General features: G+C 38.5%; 1 protein-coding gene across 4 annotated transcripts in view; it reads right to left on the reverse strand.

Annotated features, from left to right (window-relative positions):
• The window catches only part of Pde7b (phosphodiesterase 7B), a 307,847-nt gene that overhangs the window by 115,345 nt on the left and 167,638 nt on the right, over positions 1–24,864 (reverse strand). The window contains exon 1 of one of the 4 annotated variants that reach the window (XM_026391849.2): positions 23,692–24,175. The exons of 1 other annotated variant lie outside the window; for it this stretch is intronic. In XM_026391849.2, coding sequence (XP_026247634.2) covers positions 23,692–23,929 — 238 coding nt within the window. In that variant the 5' untranslated portion in view covers positions 23,930–24,175. Of the gene's footprint in view, positions 1–23,691; positions 24,176–24,864 lie in introns of those variants that run through there. 2 more of the 4 variants (XM_026391846.2, XM_026391847.2) reach the window with 2 other exon arrangements.

The following is a 24,864-nucleotide window of genomic DNA, read 5'->3' on the forward strand; positions in this document are numbered from 1 at the left end:
GTTCTTTTGGAAGGCAACATGTGTGGCCTTAGGGCATGTGCAATCAGAAGGGGATGATTCTGAACAGAATCCTGCAATATTCCTGAAAGTGGAGAAAAGCACCAATGTTCCAGGCACCCTGAGGTAAGTGAGATGCTTGTTGAAGCCTTTCCACTATCTGACCTCCAGACCATCATTAACTACAATAGGAAGCAACAAATTTACCAAATAGATCAGCACCACAGCATTAGTATGACTTTGCATAGGAGGGAAAAAGAATAACAATTTCTCTCTCTCTCTCTCTCTCTCTCTCTCTCTCTCTCTCTCTCTCTCTCTCTCTCTCTCTCTCTCATATTATTCTACTCCTGTGACTAAGCTTCAAAGGTAGTCTTATGAGACAACTGTTTGAGCAAACAGAACACTCTACAAGCCCAGGTTCCAGCAGGAATCCTAGGTAGCTGCCGTCGGGTCCTTCTGGCCCCACAGAGTTTAAGTAGGTGTCTCTTCTCTGGGCTTTTAGGCACATGTGCGATTGTGCTCTGTGGTGCTTGGGCTATGGATAGTTTGTAATGTATTTGCACTTACACAAACATATGTCATTGAATTTGCATTTGTTTATTCACCAAAAACATTGATTGAATATCTAGCAGGCTTAAAGCAGTGACAAATATTATTTCTGCTCCTAAGGGACTTGTACTGCTTTTGGTGAAGATAGAAATGAAACATTTGATTATAAATGTCATGAAGAAGAGTGAAAAGTACTACGTGCCCTTTCAGGGCATTGGGAAGAACTCTCCAGAATGAATAATAGTTAAGTGAAAGACAATGAATGGACCATGGGAATTGACTTGCTTTTAGAAGGAAGGGAAATGAATGGAGTCGAGAAATTGCAAATTTCTTAGCAAAGCTTCCAGATGTGAATGAAGGTGGAGATAACTATGGGAGAAAGCTGAGGAGGGGGTCAGGATGGGTCATGAGGACCAAATAGGACTCAACCCAAGACCCTGAAGCTTAAAGAGAAGAGTGGTTTCTGAGAAGACTCCACCTTCGAGAGAGCTGAATGTCTGTCCAGGTGATCTGTAGCTGATTCTTCCTTTGGAACAGCTTGTGTAGCCTGTCGTTCAATGAACTTGCCACCAACAGAGAAGCAGGTGGGTAGCTTTTGCATTTATGACATAAGACAACCAAAGGTGGTATTGTTTTTTGTTTGTTTGTTTGTTTTTTTGCTACCGTTTGCTAATTTTTGGCTCCTCACTCACTGAGAGTTAAGTAAGTAATTGGGCTTATTTTTATTCTTTTAAAGCATTTGTTTGACCTATTTGTGCTTTTCCTTTTCAGTGTTGACACAGCTGCACTTGGAGAGAAATTTTAACTATCGTCATAAGTGGAGCTAGTACTTGGAAAGAGTAGTCGGTATTTAAGCCTGATTGAAAGCAGGGATGCCAACAGCTTAGGTATAACATAAGCAGGACCTGACTTACCAGGGTGGAGAGTAATGGACAGCAGGATATGGAAGAAGAAATAAAGAGTGTTTATATTGCCTGATTTTGTGAGATATTTGTGTGTTTTTTTTTAATCTTATAGGGAGTGTAATTAATGTTAATCTCATTTTACAGAAAACCTGCTCAAGGTCATAACAGATGTTCTTTTCACTTTTTCTTATTCTTTCAGGCTGCCTTAGATCTGAGGGTACAAATCCATACTTAGAACTTGAGAATCTAAAGGCGGCCACAGGAAATCTCATCTAAACTAGTATAGTCTTTGCCCTCCCTGCTTCCTCTCCTAATTACCTTTCCCCACAGGAATTTCAGATGACCTGGAATGAACAGGTAAGTTTTAGTGTATGCCTGGGGGGGGGGGCTTAGCCTTCAATTTAGCCTGGGGCCTCAGACACTAGCTTAGATTTTTGTCTAGAATGCAATTAGGACTCTGAGGCTGGTCTAGAGCCTAAGAGGATATTAGAGATGGAAAGAATGAGGTGGTAGAAGGTAAGGGAATCTTTCAGGCCCCTGGAGCTGCTATTATCATGCCTAAAATGGTCTTCCATCTTGTTTATCTGCCAACCTGCTGATCCTCTTAAAAACCTCCATGAAAAGAGCTGTGCACCATCCTGGCTCATAGTGTGGGTTCTAGAGACAAGTTTAAATTCTGCCTCTTCCTCTTATTTGCTGTGTGGTCTTAGAAAAAAATATATATTTTTAAAAATATTCTTTTTATTTGTAGATGGACACAATCTCTTTATTTATTTATTTTTGTGTGGTGCTGAGGATCGAACTCACCACCTCACACATGCTAGGCAAGCGTTCCACCACTGAGCTACAACCCCAGCCTTAGACAAATATCTTAACCTCTTAGGCCTTAGTCTATTAGCAGGATAATAGAGTACAAACTTTCTTATAATATGAATAAGTGCTTGAGACTGAATGGCTCCATTTGTTGATCATAATTAATACAAATGTATTTAATACCTGGAATTTGCTAAGAAAGTAGACCTTAAGTATTCTCATCACCAGATAAAAAAGAGCAGGGTAATAAATATATTAGCCAGCTGGACTGTGGGAATTATTTCATGATGTATGCGTATATTGAAACATTATGTTTTATCTATATACAAGTATATACAAGTTTTATTTGTCAATTGTACCTCAACAAAGGTGAAAAAAAACTTAAGAAGATTAATAGTATTTGCCTCACAGGGTGGTATGAGGATTACATTGGAACATAGTTTAGTTTGCAACCAGTCTACTCTCAGATGTTGTCAGGCCCCCATGACTTGATGCTCTTAAAGACCCTTCCCCTACTCTATTTCACTAAGTGTCATATAATATTTTACTGTTTACATCTCTGTCTTTTCATTAGACCATGAGATCTTTGAGGGCTGGTAGTAATGCTAACATTCCATGCTTGAGTTATGGAAGTGTTCCAGAAACAGCTAATTTACAAATGAGAAGGCTGAAGTGTGACAGGATAGTTTGCCCAGAATCACATACACAGCAAGAGACAAACCATAATTCAGAACTGGGTATGTCAAGTTGTATTCTCCATCCCTTCTCTGTAGGATCTTAGTTTTAGGTATCTCTGTATCCACTCCACACCTGTTCCATCCTCTTGAGGCCTATCTCAATGCCCAAAATGGATTAGATGCTCATTTAATGCTTGATGAATAGCTTTGATGGAGTGTATCCTATAGGAGTTGAGTCTGAAGTCACATGACCTGTGCAAGGTCTGGCTAAATAGCCAAAAGCATTAAAAAGTATCATTGCCCCAGTTTTTAAACATTTCTTATTTGGCAGAGGGTGAAAGAAAGATGAGTTGTTAAAGTTCAAGTCAATTACCTAAGAATTCCTGATCCCAAACTAATCCTCAGATCTCTACCCAAAACATTTTTCTTTGAATTTGCACCAAATTTCTTCTTTTCTGTGTGAGCACATTTAATTTAATGAAAGTATTTAATTCATCAATCAAATTAAAAAAAAATTAAATGGCATGTCTAGTCAACCAACTATATGTGAATATTATTTTAAAAGAATTGAACACATAAAGATAATATCAAACCAGATAATAAAATGAATTCAGACACACATGGAATTTTTGTAATCTCTGCTTAGACACATTTTAAATTTTTTCTGGTTCTGGGGATTGAACCCAGGGCCTTGTGCATATGAAACAAGCACTCTACCAACTGAGCCATCTCCCCAGCCCTGCTAGGACACTTTTGCCAACAATGCCACTGACAGTAATGTTGAGTCATTTGGAAATCAAGCTATTTGTTATGCTACCAGAAAATAAATTAATTTGTGAAGAGTAAATTAAAACCAAGGGTGGCCATCAGCTTCTAGCATCTGTCATATTCATTTACATTCATTCATTCAACAAATAATTATTGAGCCTCTATTACGTGGCAACCACTACACACAGCCTTATGTTCTTGGAAATAGTTATGACAATCCCACTATTAGGGTTTGCCCTGAAAGAACAATTGAAGCAACTCAAAGGACTTTTCTTTTTCAAAATAGAATTGGAATGTATCAAAGGATGTGTATAAAGTGAAAAGAATCCTAGACTAAGAATCAGAAGCAGAGGATTAGAATTTCAGTCCTCCTGATCACACAGCTATAAAACCTAGAATTTACTTAGCACATGTTCAGGGGTGGGCATTGTGTAGAGCTTTGTGGTTTAATATTTTATTAACTTTATGATCCAGGGTAAGTCACTTGCTCAATCTGGGCCTCAGTTTCCCATTAGTAAAGTGGAATAATAATTCTGTGTCCACTGCTGGGTGGTTATAAGAATTGAAGAAGGTAATGGGAATATTAAAGATCCTTGCATTCTCTAAATTGTTATCTCATGGAAACTATATTGTAATAAACTTATCATTTACATTATCACAATTTATATTTCCTTGTAATTTATATATTTACTCCATGGGTATTTTTAATACCCATGGAGTAAATATATATGCTAATAATATGATTTTTGTTCTTGCTTGCATGCTTCTTCTGCAAAGTTGATATCCATAATAATTCATAGTAATAAATATTTGTGAATATGAGTTTTGATATACTGTATTATTTGCTTAAAGTGCACAGCAAAGAAGAGAGGGCAGAGGAGACAGTAGGAGAAGAAAGCATATGGGTAGAAAAAATGATGTGAATTGGATGGGAACAAAAAATATCATTCCCTTTCCACATAAGGTTGAGGACAAGGTGAGGGACTGGGATTACAACCCAGATTTAGAAGAATCCTTTCTTATTCAGCAAAATGCTCTGCAAAATGATGATTAGCCAAGGAAGAAGAAGGGATAAATTAGACATTTTTATCAAATAGGTGAAAAATAATCATCTATTTTGATTCTAATGTTTGTTTTCTAATTTTCAGACTAACATTCTATATCAGAATATATGAGTTTGAATTGTTACTTAATATTTCATGCTTGATTCCTTCATTCCAAATTGGATCATACATTTTCCAAGGGAGAGGGTAACAGTGTATATTCCTACCCCTCTCCAAGCTTGGTATAGGTTAGGTGAATCAGGAATGATCAATTTGTGGCCAGTCCTTTCTGCAAAGTGATATTCAATTATTCTATTATCACCATCACTGTTTCCTCAACCTAGATGTAGGATTATTAGTCTTGTATTTGTAGAAGCCATTCATTTATTTCTACTATGAGCAGGTGAGAATTAAAATTCGGAACGTGGAAGAGTTTTGAAAACAGAATGGCACAATTTGGGGGAGGTTAATCAAGTGAATGTTAGGATAGTATTCAAGGAGCTACTATGTTCTTGGAGTTTGCATAATTAAGACTTAGAAATTTATGCCTGTTGTCCAAGCTTTTCCTGCTCAAATGCAGAAACTCCCCCATCCCCCTACCCCTTGCCAAATTTGTCATTCTAAACTTAAATCAAATGTGGGCTGTATTTCAAGTGACTATGCCTTCCTGGCAGGGTTCCACCACGGCTGGGATCTCCATGGCCCCCAGTTTGGCTGGCTCTGGTGCCGAGAGGAGGGAAGTTTACATCTGCATAGCAAGTAGGAAGGTGCCTTTTGATTCAATGTCCGGGGATTTGATGGATTGAGAACTATTGAGAAATTGGAGCCAGGAATGGAGTCTGCATTCATTCTCCCCCCTTCTCTCTGCCTCAGAAATGAGTCATTTTTTTAAAACTCCTACCGTTTAAAGTCACTGTTGACCACCCTGGTCCAAGACGCAGGTCAACGTGACATGTCAACCCTGCTCACGCTGAACAACTGTTCAGAGCAGCTCATTCATAATTCATGCATCTAAAAGGTGTATTATGTGTATTTTGGCTGCTGACTTTCTAATCGTATTTCCGATATTTCCACAGCAGACCCTAAAAGCCATACTATTAAACTATTCCTTATGTAAATCTTCCCCAGTCCTTTTCATATTAGTATCCTCAAGGGAATCCTTTTGGTCTCATAGTCGTTCAAAGCACAAAGAAAAGTCCCCCTGGATTTTGTAAAATATCTCCTTGTAAAAATCTCCTCTACTTTATCTCTTCAGTCCCATCCTTCCTAAATCCACACCTTTTACAGCATAAGAAGTGAGGTATAGAAGGCTCCTGAAATCACCATTGTTTAAAACATTGCAATATATACTAGGGCTGCAATAAGTGGTACATCCTGGGATAATTTTTACTAGTCAAGCCCCCTAAGAGCAATTAACTAGGTACACTTTTTCTTAATTCCCTTTGATAATTGTTTCCAGCTGGCTGCCCAGTCTGGGAAATAGATCTTGGAGGAAGGATGAGGATAGTCTTTGTTCATTGAACATGATGGTAGTTCTGAATAGTTTCAGGCTTCTTCGGGTGAGCAGATGTTTTCAGGGAATCTTCTGCTTCCAGTTCAAGATCATCCAAACTCTGAAATCTTGTGAGGAAACCTAATGGTTTTTCCTAAGCATCACTAGAAGACACTGGTCCTGCCAGGCTCGTCAGAAAATAAGCCATTGTGTTGGTATTTTTATAAAACCACAGGTTTCTGAGAAGTTCCCCCTCTTATGGTGTTCTGGAAAGGCCTTCTACTTGCCAAGAGTGATCAATCTTAATTCCTAAAAAGCTGTGGCTGGAATTCTAATGGCAGCATGTTACGAATTGGCTTGCTGTGTTAATGAGTCTTAAGGGGATATTGTTCCCACAAAATGGTAATATAGATGCTAAATTCAAGTAAAAACCTCTTTGTAATTAATTAGGGTTTTGACTTTGAGTGACCATTTATATAACGAGTAACTGACTACAAACATAAGAACACAAACACTTCATATTTTAACTAAGGATTTAGTTGACAACAAACTACTGGCAAATTCCATACACTTTTAGAAAATGACTCTTGTGTGTCATTTGACCCAACCAAACCTTAAACCCTTGTTTCTCCTTTAAATCCTTCAGAGCATTCTGGCAATTATATGATTAGAGGTATTAAGCTGTCATTGTACACATTGAGGTATAGTAGGTAAAAGTTTGCTGAAAAATTAGAAGTAAATGTTACTTTCAATATTTACCACTGGGATTGCAAATATAATTAAGTCAGAATTCTTTTCCATGACTTTTCTTCCCACTATTTATGACTCAGTAATGAACCTTGGTTGAAGGAATGTAAATCAAGTGAGTGCTTTTTTGCTAATGGAAGATAAGCAAAAACCAACAACTTAGTGTTTCTGGGAGACCATTAGAAACAATAATAGTGTGTACCAGTGCTATGTTCTTTATATGGATTATCTGATTTGACCCTTGTAGCAGCACATTGATGCAGTTCTCTTTGTTATTTCCATTTTATAAATGAAAAAACTAGAGCTCGAGGAGTTCAGTCAAGATGCAAGGCAGTTCAACGCCACAACCCATCTTTTAACAAAGATAATGAATTAAAGAGAACTATCCCCCACAATAGAGCTAACCATCAGGGTAGGTAAGTAAGAGGTTATTATTTTTTCATGAGAGTTTTTTTTTTTTTTTAAAGAACATAGTGGAATCACAAACCCTATAAAAATGGAGTTTATTTCTAAAGGAGTTCAGAAATAAAGGCTTTCTGAAAAGTGCAGCTCTTTATGTCTTTAACTACTCAGCTTTGCAGAGCAATGGCAAACACCACAAATCCCAAGGACCAAAGAAAGGATCCAACAACCTCTATGGTGGCCCAATTCCTGCTTGAAGGTCACTGTACAGTGGCAAGTGTGAAGCACACCTGTGTCTGTGTGCATCTTGGCTGCAGACATCCAGCTTGGTTTCCAATCAAAAGGTAATCAACTTGGTTAGTAATGGAGGGTAAGATGAGTGACATAAACATATACTAGCCATTGATAGTTCAGAGCCCACCTTGACCTTGAAGAGCTGTTGGGAATAAGAGCAGGGCAGCTTTAAGATGTTGAAATGCACAAATCTTCATGGTGCCTTCCAGATTCTTCCTCCTTCTTTTATTGGGATTCCCTCACCCCCTGTGCATCTTTAGCACTATTTAGTTCCAACCTTCCTTTTTCTTTCGGAATGCCGTTGTTGAGTTTAGAAAGCCAGTGTTACTCTGTCCAAGCATGCTTCCTTGAATCTTTTAGTCTTCTGCTCTTACTTTTCTCATAGAATCATTGTACTTAGACAAGGTGAGAACCTTGACTTTTTTCTGCTGTTAACCTGGTTCCTCTAGGCCCCTTCCCTCGTCCATGCCACACTGGTAACTTTCCTCTATAAGTTTCCTTGGAAATGGCCTCAGAAAAGATATCTGGACCACAGCTTTCAATACGCCTGACACCCAGTTGCTCATCATTTTTATACTGAATAGAAACAAATTCACTTGTTTTTGTTCTCTTTGTGTTTCCTTTGTGTCCTATTTACTTGTAAATCCATACACATCGATTCTGTCCAATTTTTATGAATCCTTGGGAAATATTCAAAGGGTTTTTACTGAGTAGAATGTTAGGTAAAATATGGGAAATGGGCTCAAGTAAAATGAGGACTACTTTCATATATTTACTCTGAACTTCAAACACAGCACATATTTTTGAGTGTCTACATCTGCATTTTGAGTGTATGCATGTGTTCATACACCACTGAGGGAATGTCAATGGCAAAGAAAAGGAGTTGGTGCTGGTACTCAAGGTAAAGAGTATTAGGTAAACAGCCAGATCAAGACTCACCTGAGTGAATTAAGATACCTTACCAATGGGCATATAATTAGAGCCAAATGTCTGGCAACAAGAGCAAAAATAAAAATATTTCTTCTAAAAGGCAGCATTTACTTCAGAGTTTTTCTCTTTTCATTTTAAGGATTATGATGGCAGGTATGCCCATCATGGGGTTAGCAGAACCGCACGAGTTGAACATCACAGAGGATGGTACGGGAACAGGAGCTGACTTGCCTCATAAGCCTACACCTCCCATTTTCACTCCCCACACTTTCCCACATGTCTTTGATCCCCAAACCACTTCTTTTTAGGTCCTTACTGAACGGTTTCTTTGGAACCATCTTTCAGTGAGAGAGTCTGTTAAAGCCTTCTCCAGGTGACACACCTACATATCTGCTTAAATTCCTTAAAAGGAATTTATGGTCATCCTCCATGACCATCCAAAGAGCCCTTATCAAAAAATTGTTCCACATACCCAAAGCCAGGAAAAACATTTTCTTCCCAGCAAATCTTCCTGGAGACAATGAATGTTGTCATGATTTCAGTCTGCCCTTTGCCCTGTCTGCTAGGAAGTTCAAATTTCAGTTTTGCTCAAGTCCTTCTTATCATTGTTCTCCCTCCCTCCTATTTTATAGATGGCTTTTGTTACTCACCCTGACAGGATGACTTTATGTCTTCGTATTCTTAGGCTTTATTGGAAGCCTCTTATGAGCTTACAAATCTTTTTGAAAGTAGGTAGATGTTGTACAAATAAGTTCTTGTCCCAAATCTTTTTTATTTTAAATTTACATGTAATGCTATATCTATTTCAATCTTGATTTAAACTCTTACCTCATCCTCTGAACAGCCCATACATACACCTCTGCTTATTATATAATAGCTGGTTCTGAAGTTAGGAAACTTCTCAGAGGGGAGAGTATCTCTCATTTATATTTAATCCACCCATACATATTTTGTTGTGGTGGGCCATGGAGTAGGTAGTAGCCAAGGAAAGGTGAAAATAATAAAGATGTTACTAAATATTTCAGATATGGTAATATATCTTTTAGCATTATACCAAAGACATTACATAGCTGCAGATTAGTTGCCAAGATTGAGAAAGCTCAACTTAAGGAAGCAAACTCCTTTTGAAATGAACCAGGCTTAGTTTTTCCATGTCTTATAAACAGTCAGCTTCATCCAAGGTTTATAATGCACCAAGCAAGATGAATTGGCTATTGGACTAATGTAGAAGCTCTGTGTAATGTCTTTGAACACCTTAATGTTGACACTAAAACCATAATTCACAATTTCAGGATATGCTTCTTGGGGAAAGAGAGGAGAGCAGGGCTAAACAACAATGCAAGAGTTCAAAAGGGTTGAAGATGCACTCCGGGTATTTGGATTGGCACTCTAGAGCTGGCGGATGCTTGCCACTGCTTATCTGACTTATCTAAACTGCTGACGTCAAAAGAATTAGGCTAGAAATCTTATGATTACAGCTTTTCTTGTGATCTTTTCTGGTATTTCCTGTTTCCTGTCAGGCCAAATATACTTCGAAAGAGGGTTATTTTACGGCATTTCACTGTTTCTGCCTAAGCAAGAGCCAGAAGTACAGGGAGCATGAAATAAAAATAATTAAGAACAACATCAGAAAGCTCTGCCCAGCCCTATTCCCCTCACCCACTGGCATTTCTTTTAAAGCATCAAAAAAGTTTCAGCAAAGGTTCAGAGTAGGATCTGGATTTTAATGGAACAAGAGCTATTGTTCAGAACAGAAGAAGCCTCTTCAATTGTATTTCTAACTATCAGCTTATTTGGGTGGTAATAAGCAGGCAGGCTGTGAATGTTATGATGTAGATAGCCAAAAACAAAACAAAACAAAAACTTCTGGTATGAGGGAGAGAGAGTTCAGGAGCAAAAGGAAGAAAAATGATCATTAAGGGCCATAACACCTTCCGGGGCCACAAATACCTGTCATAATCAGGAAAGAAAAAAAGTGGTTGGGAATGGACTTGCCCTTATAAAATCTTGTCTAACTGTTGCTAGATCTTCAACTTGCTTTCTGAGCACAGGCCAGAAAGAACATGATCAGCACTATGTTTGCAAAGAGATCTTGAGGAATTGACAGGTGAATCCTCAGTGGTTTATGAGCAAATGTACTACAGACTCTCAAAGCCACTGTCTGGCCTGATCCACCCTCCTGAAACTCCACCTCTAGGCAACTACGTAGAAAGAAGCAGAGCTATTGAAAGGGTCACAGTGACATTTCATTTAAGGAACCAGCACCCTCTCTATCTCTTTCACTCATATATAACTTCCTTTAACCTTACAGTCTTGGTTAAATTCTCACATCTAGCATTCTGTTCTGGTAAATGACTACTTTGGTACATTGCAAACGATCTAGATGGAAAGATTCACAAAGACAGAGTAGTACTTGCCCAGACAACTTATGATCTAATTCTGAAAATAAGAAAAAGGAGAGCTTATAAACACACACACACACACACACACACACACACACACACACACACACACATCACATACGTATGTTATATAGTTGAGTATCTCCTATCTGAAATGCTTGGTTGGGATCAAAAGTTTTTCAGATTTCAGATTTTGAAAAATTTGCTTACATAATGGGATATTGTGTAGATGGGACCCAAGTCTAAACATGAAATTCATTTATTTAAATCTACACCTTATACAGATAGCCTAAAAGTAATTTCATACAATATTTTTAGTATGTGTGAGTTTTGACTGTACCTGTCACATGTGAGGTCAGGTGTAGAATTTTCTACATGTGGCCTCATGTTAGTGCTCAAAAGTTTTAGATTTGGGAGCATTTTGAATTTTGCCTTTTCAGATTAGAGATGCTCAACTTGTACACACGTAATTCCTGTTCCTGTAGGGATGGACACCACATACTTATGCAAACCAATCAGAGATGTTAAGTATTTGGATGTGAAAAGGGCAAAAAATTAGAGAGATGATCATGTAAAGAAGCCTTTTTGCAGTTGAAAGATTTCAGGGTTTGACCACAATAGGCAGGGAGGATTAGGGACCTCAAGTTGACCCTTGTGTGTTCAGTTACCAGCTTTGTAACCCTGAGTATGTCGTATGACCTCTGTGGAGTCTCAATTTTCTCATTTGAAAGAAATGCAGCGGTAAAACTAGATGGTCTCAAAGGCCCATTTCCATTGGAAAAAGCAAAGATATTTCTACTTTCCATTTAATTGTTTCCAGTAGTTTTACTAGAATTAAGAAGTCTTGTCCATATGCAATCTGGTATCTCTAAGGTCTTGCACTCTATTTCCCTCTGTTCTTTGCTTAAAATACTGTACCAAGCTAAGTGACTCATTTCCATTCTCAGTTTCTTGTGCTCCTCTGTATTTGCATCTATGTTCATGCTAATCCATTCCCCAAGAAGATCAATTTCTCACATTTTGTTGAGATCTTAATCATCTTAAAGACCCAGCTGTAATGATCAGTTCAAAACCAAGCCTTCCTGGGCCACCCTAGAAAGGGTCAGTTAATCCTCATGAACTACCTATCATACTTGGTTTGCTTACAAGTCCATAGTTTTAGCTAACTTACCACATTATAAGCTACATTTAAAATTGGGTTCTTAGCATATATTTTCTCATCCATTCTGTGGCACCTAACCTTGAAAGAATTGCTTGCTTTAATAAAAATGTCAACCTCAAAACAGAAAGAAACATGACTTGGCAAAGACTCAAATCTGTTCTCAGATTATGAGACATGAATTAATTTTATTTAGTCTCGAATTTGAAGATGGACATGCTTTAAATGGCAGCTCTGGATGGGGGAAATAAGAATAGAAACCATTCAGGATAGTGCATCAAGTGGTGGAAGGCTTTGGCTTGATGATTTACACAGCATTCCTTGTAGTTTTGTGAATTGAAGGAAAAATTATTTTCATCATAAAATTCTCAACCTCTACTAAATGTAGCCAACCTTCAAGTTATATATTCATCACTATCTTTACTCTAAGTCCACCTTTTTACCAGCTGCCGTTGCTAGAATGATCTTTCTTTCTTTTACAGTACAAGGGATTGAACCTAGAGGTGCTAAATCACTGAGCCACATCTCCAGCCCTTTCATTTTTTATTTTGAGACAGGGTCTCACTAAGTGGCTTAGCCTTACTAAATTGCTGAGGCTGGCTTTGTACTTGCAATCCTCCTGCTTCAGCTCCCATCAGCTGCTGGGATTACAGGTGTGTGCCACTGCATCCGGTTAGAATGAGTTTTCTGATATGTGAATATTTATCTTGTCATTTTCCATTTTATTTACCTGATATTTTCTCATTGCTTAGAGAATGCACTCTTTAGAAAGGCAGATGAGCCCTTGACTATCTGGTTTCCAGCATTCTTTGCTTATCTCATCTGTAGTTTTTGCCTGATATATTCCATATGCCTCAATTTGCTATTCCCCACAATTTCTTGGATTTAGTCTGATTGTTTATACGTCTTTTAATGTCTTTCATCCCTTCTTAATTTGCAGAAATGTTACTCAACTTGAGTGATATCTAAAAAAATGACCTTCTTTCTGATTCTTTAATATCCACAATAAAGATAGAATTATTCATTCCTTCATGAGTATGTACTTTAGTATATCATAAATCATATCTATCTATCTATCTATCATCATCATCATCTATCTATCCATCAACCATCCACTTCAATGTTTTTGAGTCATGAGATTTAATGTCAAAGGACCAAAGATGGTGTTTGGCACATGATAGTTACTAAACAAATTAAGTAGAATGAATATTCTTGGTCCTTCTTCGTAGTCTTCTGGAGTGTTATTTCTACCATATTGTAAGACATATGCCATTGATATCATGGGGTTGCTTAGGTATCTGTCTCTTCTAACTAACCACACCTACCTTTTTTCCTTCTTCTTCCCAGGATTATAATTCAATATGCTGATTAGACACACAAGAGGTAATTATTCAATTGAATAATTTGGAAAGAAACCAAAAAATTTGAATTTGAGTTCCATTTCCTGAATATCTTCAATAAATAATCAGTAATACAGATTTCAATTTCTTCTCATTTTGGAATAAATCCCAATGTGATTGATACTCATTGTGGAACACAAGAAACTAAATATTTGCATGTAATATTAAAACACTATTTTCAAATCTATGACCTCCTAGAATGTTCCTAATCATTTTTGCAGGATTTGAGACATTTTCAAAGCAAAATTTGTTTTAGTCCAATTTTGTCTATTCACGTTTTACAATGCTCTTATCACCAAATCAAGCAATAGGGTATTTTCATCCTAAACAGAGTAGGAAGAATTTGCTTTAGATTTTACAAATCTGGTGAATCCATAATTTCTTGATTTTATATACTAATTTAATTGACAAGGAAATAGTTCCTTTTCTTCTACTACAGAATTAGGAGCTTATTAACGAAAAGCAGTGAAAAGCTCAGAATTCAAAGGAGATGGATGTATCTAAATCTCCAGTGGGTTATAGAGACAGGAGGGGGAAGAGGCAGCAGATTCCCCTAATAGACTCTCTTGGAAGAGGCAGTAGTGATTCCTGTTACAGTGCTAGAAGAACATAATGATCCCCCTGCAATGCCGGCAGCCTGACTGGAGTTCACCCTCACTTCCTCTATCACTTTCCATCCCTAGGGGCCAGGGACCAGAGAAAGAAGGAGTAGAATCCTCAGAAATTTCCAGTTAGCTCATTCAAGCAGTGAAAATGCATGAAACCTGACCAGAGTACAATGCACTGTATAATTATGACCACAATTACAATTAGTTGCAGATACAAAACCTCAGAAACCAACCAGAAAGGTATATATTGGTACACATCCTGTTTCCTGTATTACACTCATTCAGTTGAACTTTTCAGTGTCAAAGTCCTGAACTTTGACTTTGCTGAAATGTACACGTATATTTTTAAGAGAGAAAGTGAAGGAGGGAACAGAGAAGTCAGAACAATTGAGTTCAGCATGTGCATGATAATAGAGCGCAAGCAAGTCCCAGTGAAGGTGCAACCCTCAGGCATAGGGTTAAGCACACAGTAGTGCAACCACAAGGTAATGCAGACAAAGTTTATTGAGTGATATCTGTGCATCCATGTGCTGTTTCTTTTATTTCTTTATTTATTATTTTTTCACTCTCCTGGACATATCTTCTTGTTCTGTCCCACCAGAGGTATCTACTGAGGCTGATCAAGAATGCTGTAGCAAGAAGGAGAAGAGAAAGAGGGAGCTGACAATCATCATTTGACCTTCAGAGTAACCAATTCGGGTTTGTTTTGTGTGTGAGTTTATAGCAGAACAATAATCTTGAGAACTGCTCTTTATGGAAAGATAAATGGATTGTCTTCATTCTTTAATTACTTAATATACTAAAGATTTCTTTACCATACTGGGAGGGAGGACTGTGGATTTGGTTCCACACAGAGATTTCCTTCTCCTGGGGGGAAAACTTCGAGGGTGCAGGGGAAGATATGTTTAAACAGGAGAGGTGCAGAGGCCACTCCTGATGCCCTGGGGAGTTGGGGAAGGGGAGTCAAAGGCAGAGCCAATAGTAGAACATACCTGTGGTTCTGCCTCTCAGGTTGGCACCTTGCACGTGTGTGGGGCAGAAGCATTCAGATAGGTATATGGGGACTAAGGCACACATGCACCCTGATGCCATCTTGGGGAGAACAAGGAGGAAGGGAAAGAAGTAATTTAATCCAGAAAAGACTGACAACCATGTCATTAATTAGAAAATTTAAACCTTCTTATTCTCCATTTAGATGGGTTCAAGAGCAAAATTTGATTGGTTGGAGAAGAGACATAGGCTGTATTTTATGACACAATTGAGTATGGTAATTTGAAATCTCTTTTACAAATATTTTAAACAGCAGCTGTTTCCTCCTCATTTCACTTCCTGCCCCCAGGCACTCTTTGCTGGGTTCTCCATATATTCCTTTCTCTTTTCTTTCTTTTCTTCTTTTTTATTTTCAAAAAAACCCCAATTTTTATTAAGGTGTATTTTATGTATCATAAATTATCCAGTTTCAAGAGTACAATTCAATGATTTTTAATAACTTTGCTGGGTAGTACGGCCATCACCTTAAGTCAGTTTTAGGATATTTCCACTCTTCTGACAAGATCCCAATGTTCATTTGCAATTAATCCCATTCCTAGCCCCAACTCCTGGCAAGCACTAATTTACTTTCTGTCTCTATAAATTTTCTTTTTCTGGACATTTCATACAGATGGAACCATAGGATATATGGTCTCTTGGGTATGGCTTCTTTCGCTTCCGGTAATGTTTTTGAGATTCGTTCATAATGTATCATAAGCCAGTAGTTGGTTTCTTTTTATTGTTGAATAGTGTTTCACCATATTGACAGACCACATTTTTGCTTTTCCATATGCATATGTCCATATGAGTGATGCTATTTAGATTGTTTCTAGTTTTTGCCTGTTGAGATATCTGTATCTGAATCACCTTCAGCAAATTCTATCTACCTCCTTGAATGAGACCTTCTAAATATGTATATCTTTAGGTTTTCTGAAGTGCCTGTTATTTATGTACGTAGATTTATTTGAGATAATTGGGTGCCATCCCAAAGTATTTGGACAGGGAAGCACAAAAGAGAATCTCACACATTGGCTTTAACTCTACAGGTTAAGGAACACATGAGGATTCAACTGTAAAAGTTCTAATCATTTCATTTTTGTGTTTCTCACTACCCTTGGCTATTCAATTTTCCTTTTCAATAACTTGACTAAAGATTTACATTCATGTGCTCTGCAACTCTCATCTTGATTTTTATTTTACAGTTTTCTGGATCTAGTACTTTTTAGTTTCTATTACCAAGTACATGAAACTGCTACTCAGTTTCTCTTGAAATTTGTTCTTCTGTTCTCCAGGATTTTATTTTTCTTCAGTGAGCTTGGCCCCTTGGATTCAAGGCCATCCACAAGTCAATGCTGCTTTGTCAATCACGCCTCCTAATTGTGTACAAGGCTAACTTTTAAGTTTTATCTTGTCACTAATGATAAAGATGTGATTTGCTAGCTCAAGTACTCCCTTAGCACTTGTGCAAGAGCTGATAAAGTGACCAAATGCTCAGGACAGGGGCTTGGTTTATAATCTATAACATATATTCCATGTGGGTTTTTTAAGTTCTTAAGGGTCTCTGATTAATTTTGTAATTTGAGGAAATTTAAGACAAAAGATAAAACTTCTCTTAGCATTTTAGACATTGATATCAATTCCAAAGAGAAATTCATGGAAAAGTAGAGAGGGATAAAAGGAAAAGAGGAAGGATAAAATTCATGTAGACATGATACAAGCACTGTGAGCTTTGCTTAAATTTTTGATATGGTGAGATGTACCTACTATGCATTCATTGACAATCAAAGAGAGAAAAAAATCAGATGGTAGAAAAGAGAACACATTTCCAGTTGCTTCTCTGAGCTTTATAAAATCAGTGCTTCATTATCCAGTTAAACCAGCCTTATTGGAAAAAATAAAAAAAGAAAGAAAAGAAAAAAGAAGCAGCTTTCAGGCAAAGAGCAGAAGATGTGGAAATAACATCTTCCCCTTAGCTTCATCGCCTCAAAAGCTCATTTGTAGGGCCAAGTAAACACATCTCTTCTGCACTCTATTTTTGAAATTATGTTAGAGAGTACACAGGCTGTTGTCTGTAAAAGAAGCAACTTTAGAAACTTTGGTTGAGTTTATATAAAGCAGTCCAAGATGCATGAGCAGAGTAATTATTTTTAAAGTATATAAATGAATGCAAAGTTTGTAAGCATTTGCTCTAAAATTTTGTAATTATCAGTAAATTACAACTTCTTTATGTAGAGAGAACTGTCTCATATTAGTTTTGAGTTCTGAAATTCACTCTTGTGTATTCTTACATTTTAAAAGCCATAATGACTAATCCTGATCTTCTGCTAGAATACAAGTTTAAAAATGATTCCATTAAAAGAAAAAAAAACTAGAATTTATGCATCTTGAATAATCTGTCTCTAGGAAAAAAATGTTCATTCAGGCACTTAATGGCAACTTGTAAACGATTTTATTCCTTCTGATAATTTTCTAACACCACCCTCCACCCCCCACACATATCAAAATGTATTGAGTGGCTGACAAGTGAAAGATGTTAGGGTGAACACACACAAAAAATAGAATGTTCTCCAGACTCTCAAAGAGCAGGTAATGGTGGAGGGGAAGAAGCAAATGTGCACTACTTGTAACAAAATAAAGTGATTTGCCTGTGAAATAAATACAAAAGAAGTTCTATGAGATTTCAGAAGAGGAAGACAGTCATTCTGATTATCCCCAGGGGATTAGCTCCAGAGCCTTATGCAGATACCAAATCCAGGGATGCTCAAGTCCTTTATATAAAGTGTTGCTGTATTTTTACACAGCCTATTTACATCATCCAGATTGCTTATAATATCTGGTGCAGTGTGAGTGCTATGTAAATAGTTGATGTTTAGGAAATAGTGACAAGAAAGATGTCTGTATAGATTAAGTGCAAGTGCATTTTTATATTATTATTATTATTATTATTATTATTATTTGATCCATAATTGACTGAGTCCATGAATGCAGAACCCCTGGATACTGAAGGCTAGTTGTATTTTTCTTCAGTCATCTTGAGAAGGCTTCATGAAGAGCCTTGCATGTGAGTGTGGGAATGGGAGAAATTGGGTACCTGGAGGGAAGTCATATTAAGCATTGGGAACAAAAAGTATAATGCAAAAAGGAAGCTGTAAGATGCTTGTCTTGTCTAGATAGAATATAAGTGCTCAGAGGGCAACATTGACAAGTAAAGTGAGCTCCTTCCTCCTTTGAATGCAAGACAAAGGATTGTCGATTTTTTTTTTTTTCTGCAGCTGGAAAATCATTGAAGAATTTGCAGAGGGGTGAGAAAACTCTGCCTTTTCTTTTTTAACATTGTTATGCTAAATCCCAGAGCAGAAAAAAGAGGGCTCGAGAAAATTCTGCCATTGGCAGCTACTGCAGACTTACAGACAAAATGACACGAGGTTTGAACAAGGGCCATGTAACTGAATAGATAAGAGGGAAAAGATGAGAGAGAAGCTGATGAAAAAAAACACATAAAGCCCATAATTGTGTGTTATCCTTCCATTACTCATTACTGAGAATGTAGCAGGGCTTGGGCTCTTTCTAGGCACTTTTTTTTTTTTTTTTTTTAGAGGGGGCATTATCTCATTTAATTCTCATTGCAACCTAATGTGAAGGTGCTATTACAGTTTTTCCCTTTTTATGGGAGAGAAACTAAGGCTCTGAGAGGTGAAGTAACTTGTCCAAGGTCACACAATTCAGTAATGGAGATGCAGGGTTTAAAAACCTTTAAATCTTAACAACTAAAATCTGACACATTGAGTCTTTCTTATGGACTTAGAACAAATCAGAACTGGGAAGCTGGAGAAAATCACTTTGAACTTGGGTTTCTGTCATGCACAAAAACAAATCAATGTGCAAGAAAAGGTTCAGTTCGCAGTGAAAGGATGTTTTCCAGTTTTGAATTAATTTTGCATTCCCATTTTAAGGATCGATTAAATGGCCAATGATTATTATCCAGTATAGCTACATACGAGCAGTAGTTTTAGCAAAACCTTATGAATTCATGTCAGGTTATTTGCTGTTGAGACAAATTGATTTTTAAAGCAATTTGTTTTGCTTTGAATGAGATCATTAGGCACTGATGAGTATTTGAAAGTATATGTGAAGTTTTACAAGTGTTCTTGAATTTTACTAGTTTTACAGTCAATATTTTGAGTGGACAGAGAGGCTTAAACTAATAAGTGCTTGTTTTCACACTGACTCTGTAGACTGAACTCTGATTCATAAATTCATAATTGTTCTCTGAGTCTGTTGATTCATCTCTGAGTTATGTTGTCTAGCACAATCCCTGGTATACATGAAGCAACTAATAAATGTTCCTTGAATTATAATGATCAGAGTGTTTAGTCTTTAACATATTAAATTCATATCATGTCTGATTATTGAAAAGTTTAAAATTATACATTAAATGCTAATATGAATTGTGGAGTTTAGGAACCAAAATTCTTTTTGAAGAATTTTCTTGTCTGATGTTTGATATTTAGAGCTGGGTATAAAGCAAATTTCTGATATTTGTATTCTCTATGAAATGTGAGTTTCAATGGCTATTGAGAAATGGGCTACAATTTTTTTCTTTTTCTTTTCTTTTTTTTTTTGAGAGAGACAGTTGTGTTTTCTATATTTTTTCTGGAACCAAAGGCTTTATTGAAATGGGAACAAGCCTAATAAATAAGTAAAATATAATGTAAAATTTAGACCAGAGATGCCAAAATGAAAGGTAAGTTCCATAGCTGCAGAGTTTGCAGTTATTTGGACTGAATTTTAAAATCAAATTATTTATTCAACTAAGAACAAGTCCTGCTAGGAGATGTCTAGTCTTAAGCTGCTTGCTGGCTAGAATCATAATTAGAATAATATTTGTGTTCACAGCATCTGAGAAACCACCTGTTGTTTCTCATCCTCTTCTCTCCCTGCTCCCTACCTCAGAGCAGGCTTTTACCCCTGTGATAGAAGCTTAATTTCTGTTAATAGTAGATGAGGTTTTTCCCCTGGGTCTTCCCAGCACTTGAGGCTTCTTTCTAAAACTAAAATTCACAAGATAAGTAGAAAAATGCAAAGGAGGTACAATTCTTTAAATTTTTTTGTCTGCTACTATTATTTTTCTGGTTTGACTGAGGTTTGCATCATGAATTCTCATGCTTGCTCCGTCAACATATAATCGATAAAGCCATGTCTTAAGTCTTAAGTATAAATTTAAATTACCTACCACATGCCCCAATCATATGAGTTTTGGAGACCAGAGTTGGGCAACTGAGGTCCTGATCTGGTTCTGACACAGTTGAAATGTGTCAGCTTGGTCAAACTGCTTAGTCTCTGAGCTATTTACCTCAGTTCTAAAAATATAGGGGCTAACTAGTTAATCTGATGACCCCGAGAAAAGGGAGAAAAGATGTGAATAACTAAATAATATGGTACAATTCATAAACTGAGTTGACATTCTGACCTCAAACATACCCATCCCCAGCAGAGTCCCTTTCTAAGGTAAACAGTGCTTTGGCCAGTGCCTGGCTTGGCCAAAGATGCCATAAGCCCCAACATGTGAAAGTTGCTAGTCCTTCTTCCTTGCTGTCTCCCATTCTCTTCTCCAGCCTATGGTTTGGAACAGCCACTGAAGTGTCTCTGGTGCATGCTGATCTGAAGATGGTGGGAGATGTCCACATGTCACCTTGCTCTCATCAGAGCACTAGAGACTCCTGTGCCTCCATCCAATTCAGTGTATTTCATCTTAAAAATCTCTCATGAATACTTATTTATATCCTTATTTTCCCATGAATTCTTCTTGCCCTCTCCATTTAAAATAAAACCTCAAAACATTTTTCTATTTCACTCGTAAAGAACAAAGTTCCAGTGTCATCTAAAAAATACGAGTAAAAATAATGATGCCCTTCATGAAGGAAGAGAAAAACTGGAACTTTTAAGGTTACATTAGACTGGTAACACCATCTCTAGAGTCCTCTAAAGTGACTATTAGTTCTATTCAGAATTTCTGCAATTTCATGGTTTTTAAACATTTAAACCAATTCATCTGATACCACAAGCAGTCAAAATATACACAGAGTTTATAATATTTAGTTTTCCTGTTTTCAGTTACTTGCGTAGCAAAAATGTTGTTGCCACACATGCAATGTATTAAGTACCTAATGGTAAAGATAGCCAAGAGGAGGGAACACACAGCTATTGGAGAAGGTGGGACCGGATGCTTGAACTGGATTTGGTAGTCTGAATACAACATTTTCAGTCAGTTGATCCAAAGAAGACATTTCAAGCACAGAACTTAGAGGTAGGGTGCCACTTGATGCACAGTGAGTTGCTTAATGATACTGTAACAGTATAAATTGTTTGAGGGCACTGAGGCCAGGGTGAGAACTGATGTGTGTTGGGGGGGATCATTTCTACCATAAACCTGTACACACCGGGGTAAACTGCTTAAGCCATCATTTCTAAAAATGGAGAAATGGCAGGGTCCCTGCTGCCACTCCCTAGTGGTGAAAATGGCGCAGTTGAACAGCACCTGATGCTGGGCAAGGAAAGGGCTTTGGGAACCAGGTGAATGAGGAAGAGGAAGCAAGAGATAATTCTGAAAGCAAAGCAGCTCACCTCTGGGGCTCATCCTAAGACCCTCTGTTCATAGGTGGATGATAAAGATTTTTTGCAGACCCCAGAAATTGTGAGCCTTTCTCTCTCTGAGAATGAGAAGGCAAAGGAAGAAGAAGGGAGGGGGACCAGCATCCTTTAGGGAGGTACTGAGCTAGAGCCTGCTCCTTCCAGGCAGGGTGACCAGGACTGCAGCCTGGGGTGCAGCGATCTTTCCAAATGGCCACCGATGCATTTCCATTAAGACTCAGCTACCTGTCCTAGCAAAAGGCTAGAAAACCCATTTAAGCCATGAGAAGTTAAACTAGCTCTGTTTTCTCTCTGTAGTAGTGCGTCTTCAGGAGTCAGACACCCACTAACACACGATAGAAAAATAACATACCTCCAACCCCACTGACACGCTAACATCTGTTGAATTCGGCAGTTTTACCAGAGGGTGCCATTTCAAATATGAATTTTAATCATTTAATTTAATAAAACAAACCGAGGAGAGCAACAGTTGAAGTGTCATAGTTGAATTTTCTGCCCAGGTGGCTTTTTCCACTTTGCTTGCCCTATACACACGAAATATGGGATGGCTTCCGCATTACCTCATTTCTTCTGACCAAGACCCATTTCCCAGTGCTCCATCTCTCGAATGCCACATAAACCTCAGGATGATTGGTTTCCTTCTCTTTTCTAAGTACTTAAATACTCATTGTTTACTAGAGACCAACATTGGTTTGTTTTTTAAAAATTCTTTTCTTTGCTCAGACCATTACTTTTTTATAATATTCTTTATAGATTATTAGGCAACTTAACCAAAAAAAAAGTTTCTGTCATAAGTTATTAAAAACAAAACCAGGCAAGTTTTAATTTCCTAGTCTCTTTCCATGAGAAAGAGAGAGGTAATTTTTGGTGTATCTTTTCTGTCCACCCCATCTCTCACCGCCAATGGCATGTCAAGATTCCACTGCATAGGGCCAGCCAAAACGTCAAATACATAAACACACACTCATTTTCTTTCTTCTCAAGTGAAGCCACTACTTTACAAATATTTACCAACATATTCCACAAAGGGAGAGATCACCCTGGAATCACTTATAGCATGTGTAGTTTAGGGAGCCCATTGGGGACCTTCAGGGGGATCCTAGGCATCTTTGTGTCCTTGTGCTCACTGTTAGAAACAGCAAATTCTCCATGACAGTCCCAAATACAGCACATTCTTATGATATGACAAATCCTCTATGAATCATCATTTCCACATTTGTGGGTGAGTTGATTTTTCCTTTTATCAGTTTAGGGTTGTTTGTATTATTGTTGCTTGTCAAAGAGGAAACTGAGGCACGAGAGTTTACCAACTTGCCCAGGACATGGAAAGGGTGTAGGCCAAAGGCAGTCCTGGGAATATCATACATTCTATAGTTGTATAGTTAACAACTGGAAGAGACATTTTACTTTATATGCAGAATTACAAAAAGCAACTCAAAGAGAATTTTTTTTTGTTTTGTTTTGGAAGGTAGCTCTAATATGTCAACAAGAAAGTCTGGAGGCAGGATGGACATTAAAAAGCATCCAATTCCACCCTCTCCTCTGGAGGACGGAAACTCAGCTTGTTTGAGCCCACAGGGCAAGCCTGAAGCAGGCTAAGCCCAAATCCCAGGTTTCTTATTTCCAACCCCATGCACCACCTCCTACCTTATCACTCTTAAAATTTTAGATGCTTTTCTACAACAGAGCCAACATTTGTAAGTCCCAGCCCTTGGACCCTAAACTGTACAGTTGGTCTTCCTTCCTTTTCCCATTTTTCTGACTTGGGCTCTTCGAGTAATCAGATGTGGCCCTGCCACCTTGTTGCACCCCACAGTCAATTTACCTGGAAAGCTGTGGAGAGCATCTTCGTTTTCCAGAATGCCCCTCTGTTTGGTTGCCTGCAGTTCACTTTTGGATTTCCAAACCAGCTTGACCATCCTGATCATCTCTGGCAAGTCCCAGGGCAGCGGCCCCTGCTGGCACCCCGGCCGGCTGCCCAGGGAGGAGGGCAGCACACCTTCTGGGGCTGTCCACCTCCTGCCTAGCTCTGCCGAGTGGAAATACCGCTCTAGTACAGGCATTCTGCCCTGTGCCCCACAAGAGGAGGTAGGGCTGCCGCCGCCACCGTCGCCGCCGCTGCTGCCGCCGCCGCCGCTGCTGCTCGCAGAAGGGAAATTCTCCCTCTGCAGGGGTAGCCGAACCCCCGTGAGATCCTCTCCAGCCTTGGAAAGACAAGCCTCCTCCAGCCTGGCACAGCCTCCTGTCTCTCTGGTCCCCGCGCAAACGCTGGCGACGAGAGCGAGGCACTTCCCAAGGTTTCTCACTGGTGAGAAACTGTTACTGTACTCCTTCCTGAGAGATAGAATGCATTTTTTTTTTTTCCTTTTCCCTTCTCTCTCAGGCACTGAGTTCACAGCACTTAATTAATCCCAGGCTACAGCTGGAACGACAGCGGGGGGAAGAAAAGCCATGGAGTTCTCTGCATTGGCTTTCCCTCCTCTTCCTCCTGATTTGTTTCCAATTTGCTTTTTGGTGCTTGTCAAAGTTTGTCAAACGTCTTAGCTCTGAAGGACTTCAGGCAAAGAAGGGAGGCTGTCTCTCTGCCAGACTCTCCGGGGTCCCCCAGAGGCCAGTTATCTGGAGGTGTCAGGTGAGGAGTCAACCACGGACTGCAGGAAGCCTAGAAGCTTCCAGGTCTCTGGTCCCCTGCAAACCCCCAGGAGCTCTCAGGGAAAAAAAAAAAAAGAAAGAAAAAAAAAGGAAGCTGAGCACCGCAGAACCAGTTCGCAGCAGCTTCTCTCCAAAGGCCAGGTGGGGGGACACACTGGGATGGAACTGGGCTGATCTTGGGATCCCAGATCAAACAAACACTCTCCCTCCTACTCCGCACCCCTCCCCCTTCGCTGTCATTTGGTTCTCAGCAAACCTAACAGGGTTTTTGGCTTATTAGTCAAATCCCTTTGTAACCTCAGCTGCCCTTCAGCTGGAAGGGAAATAACATCGAATCACATTCCAA

This window comes from Urocitellus parryii, chromosome 8, assembly GCF_045843805.1.
Source record: "Urocitellus parryii isolate mUroPar1 chromosome 8, mUroPar1.hap1, whole genome shotgun sequence".
Taxonomy (NCBI): domain Eukaryota; kingdom Metazoa; phylum Chordata; class Mammalia; order Rodentia; family Sciuridae; genus Urocitellus; species Urocitellus parryii.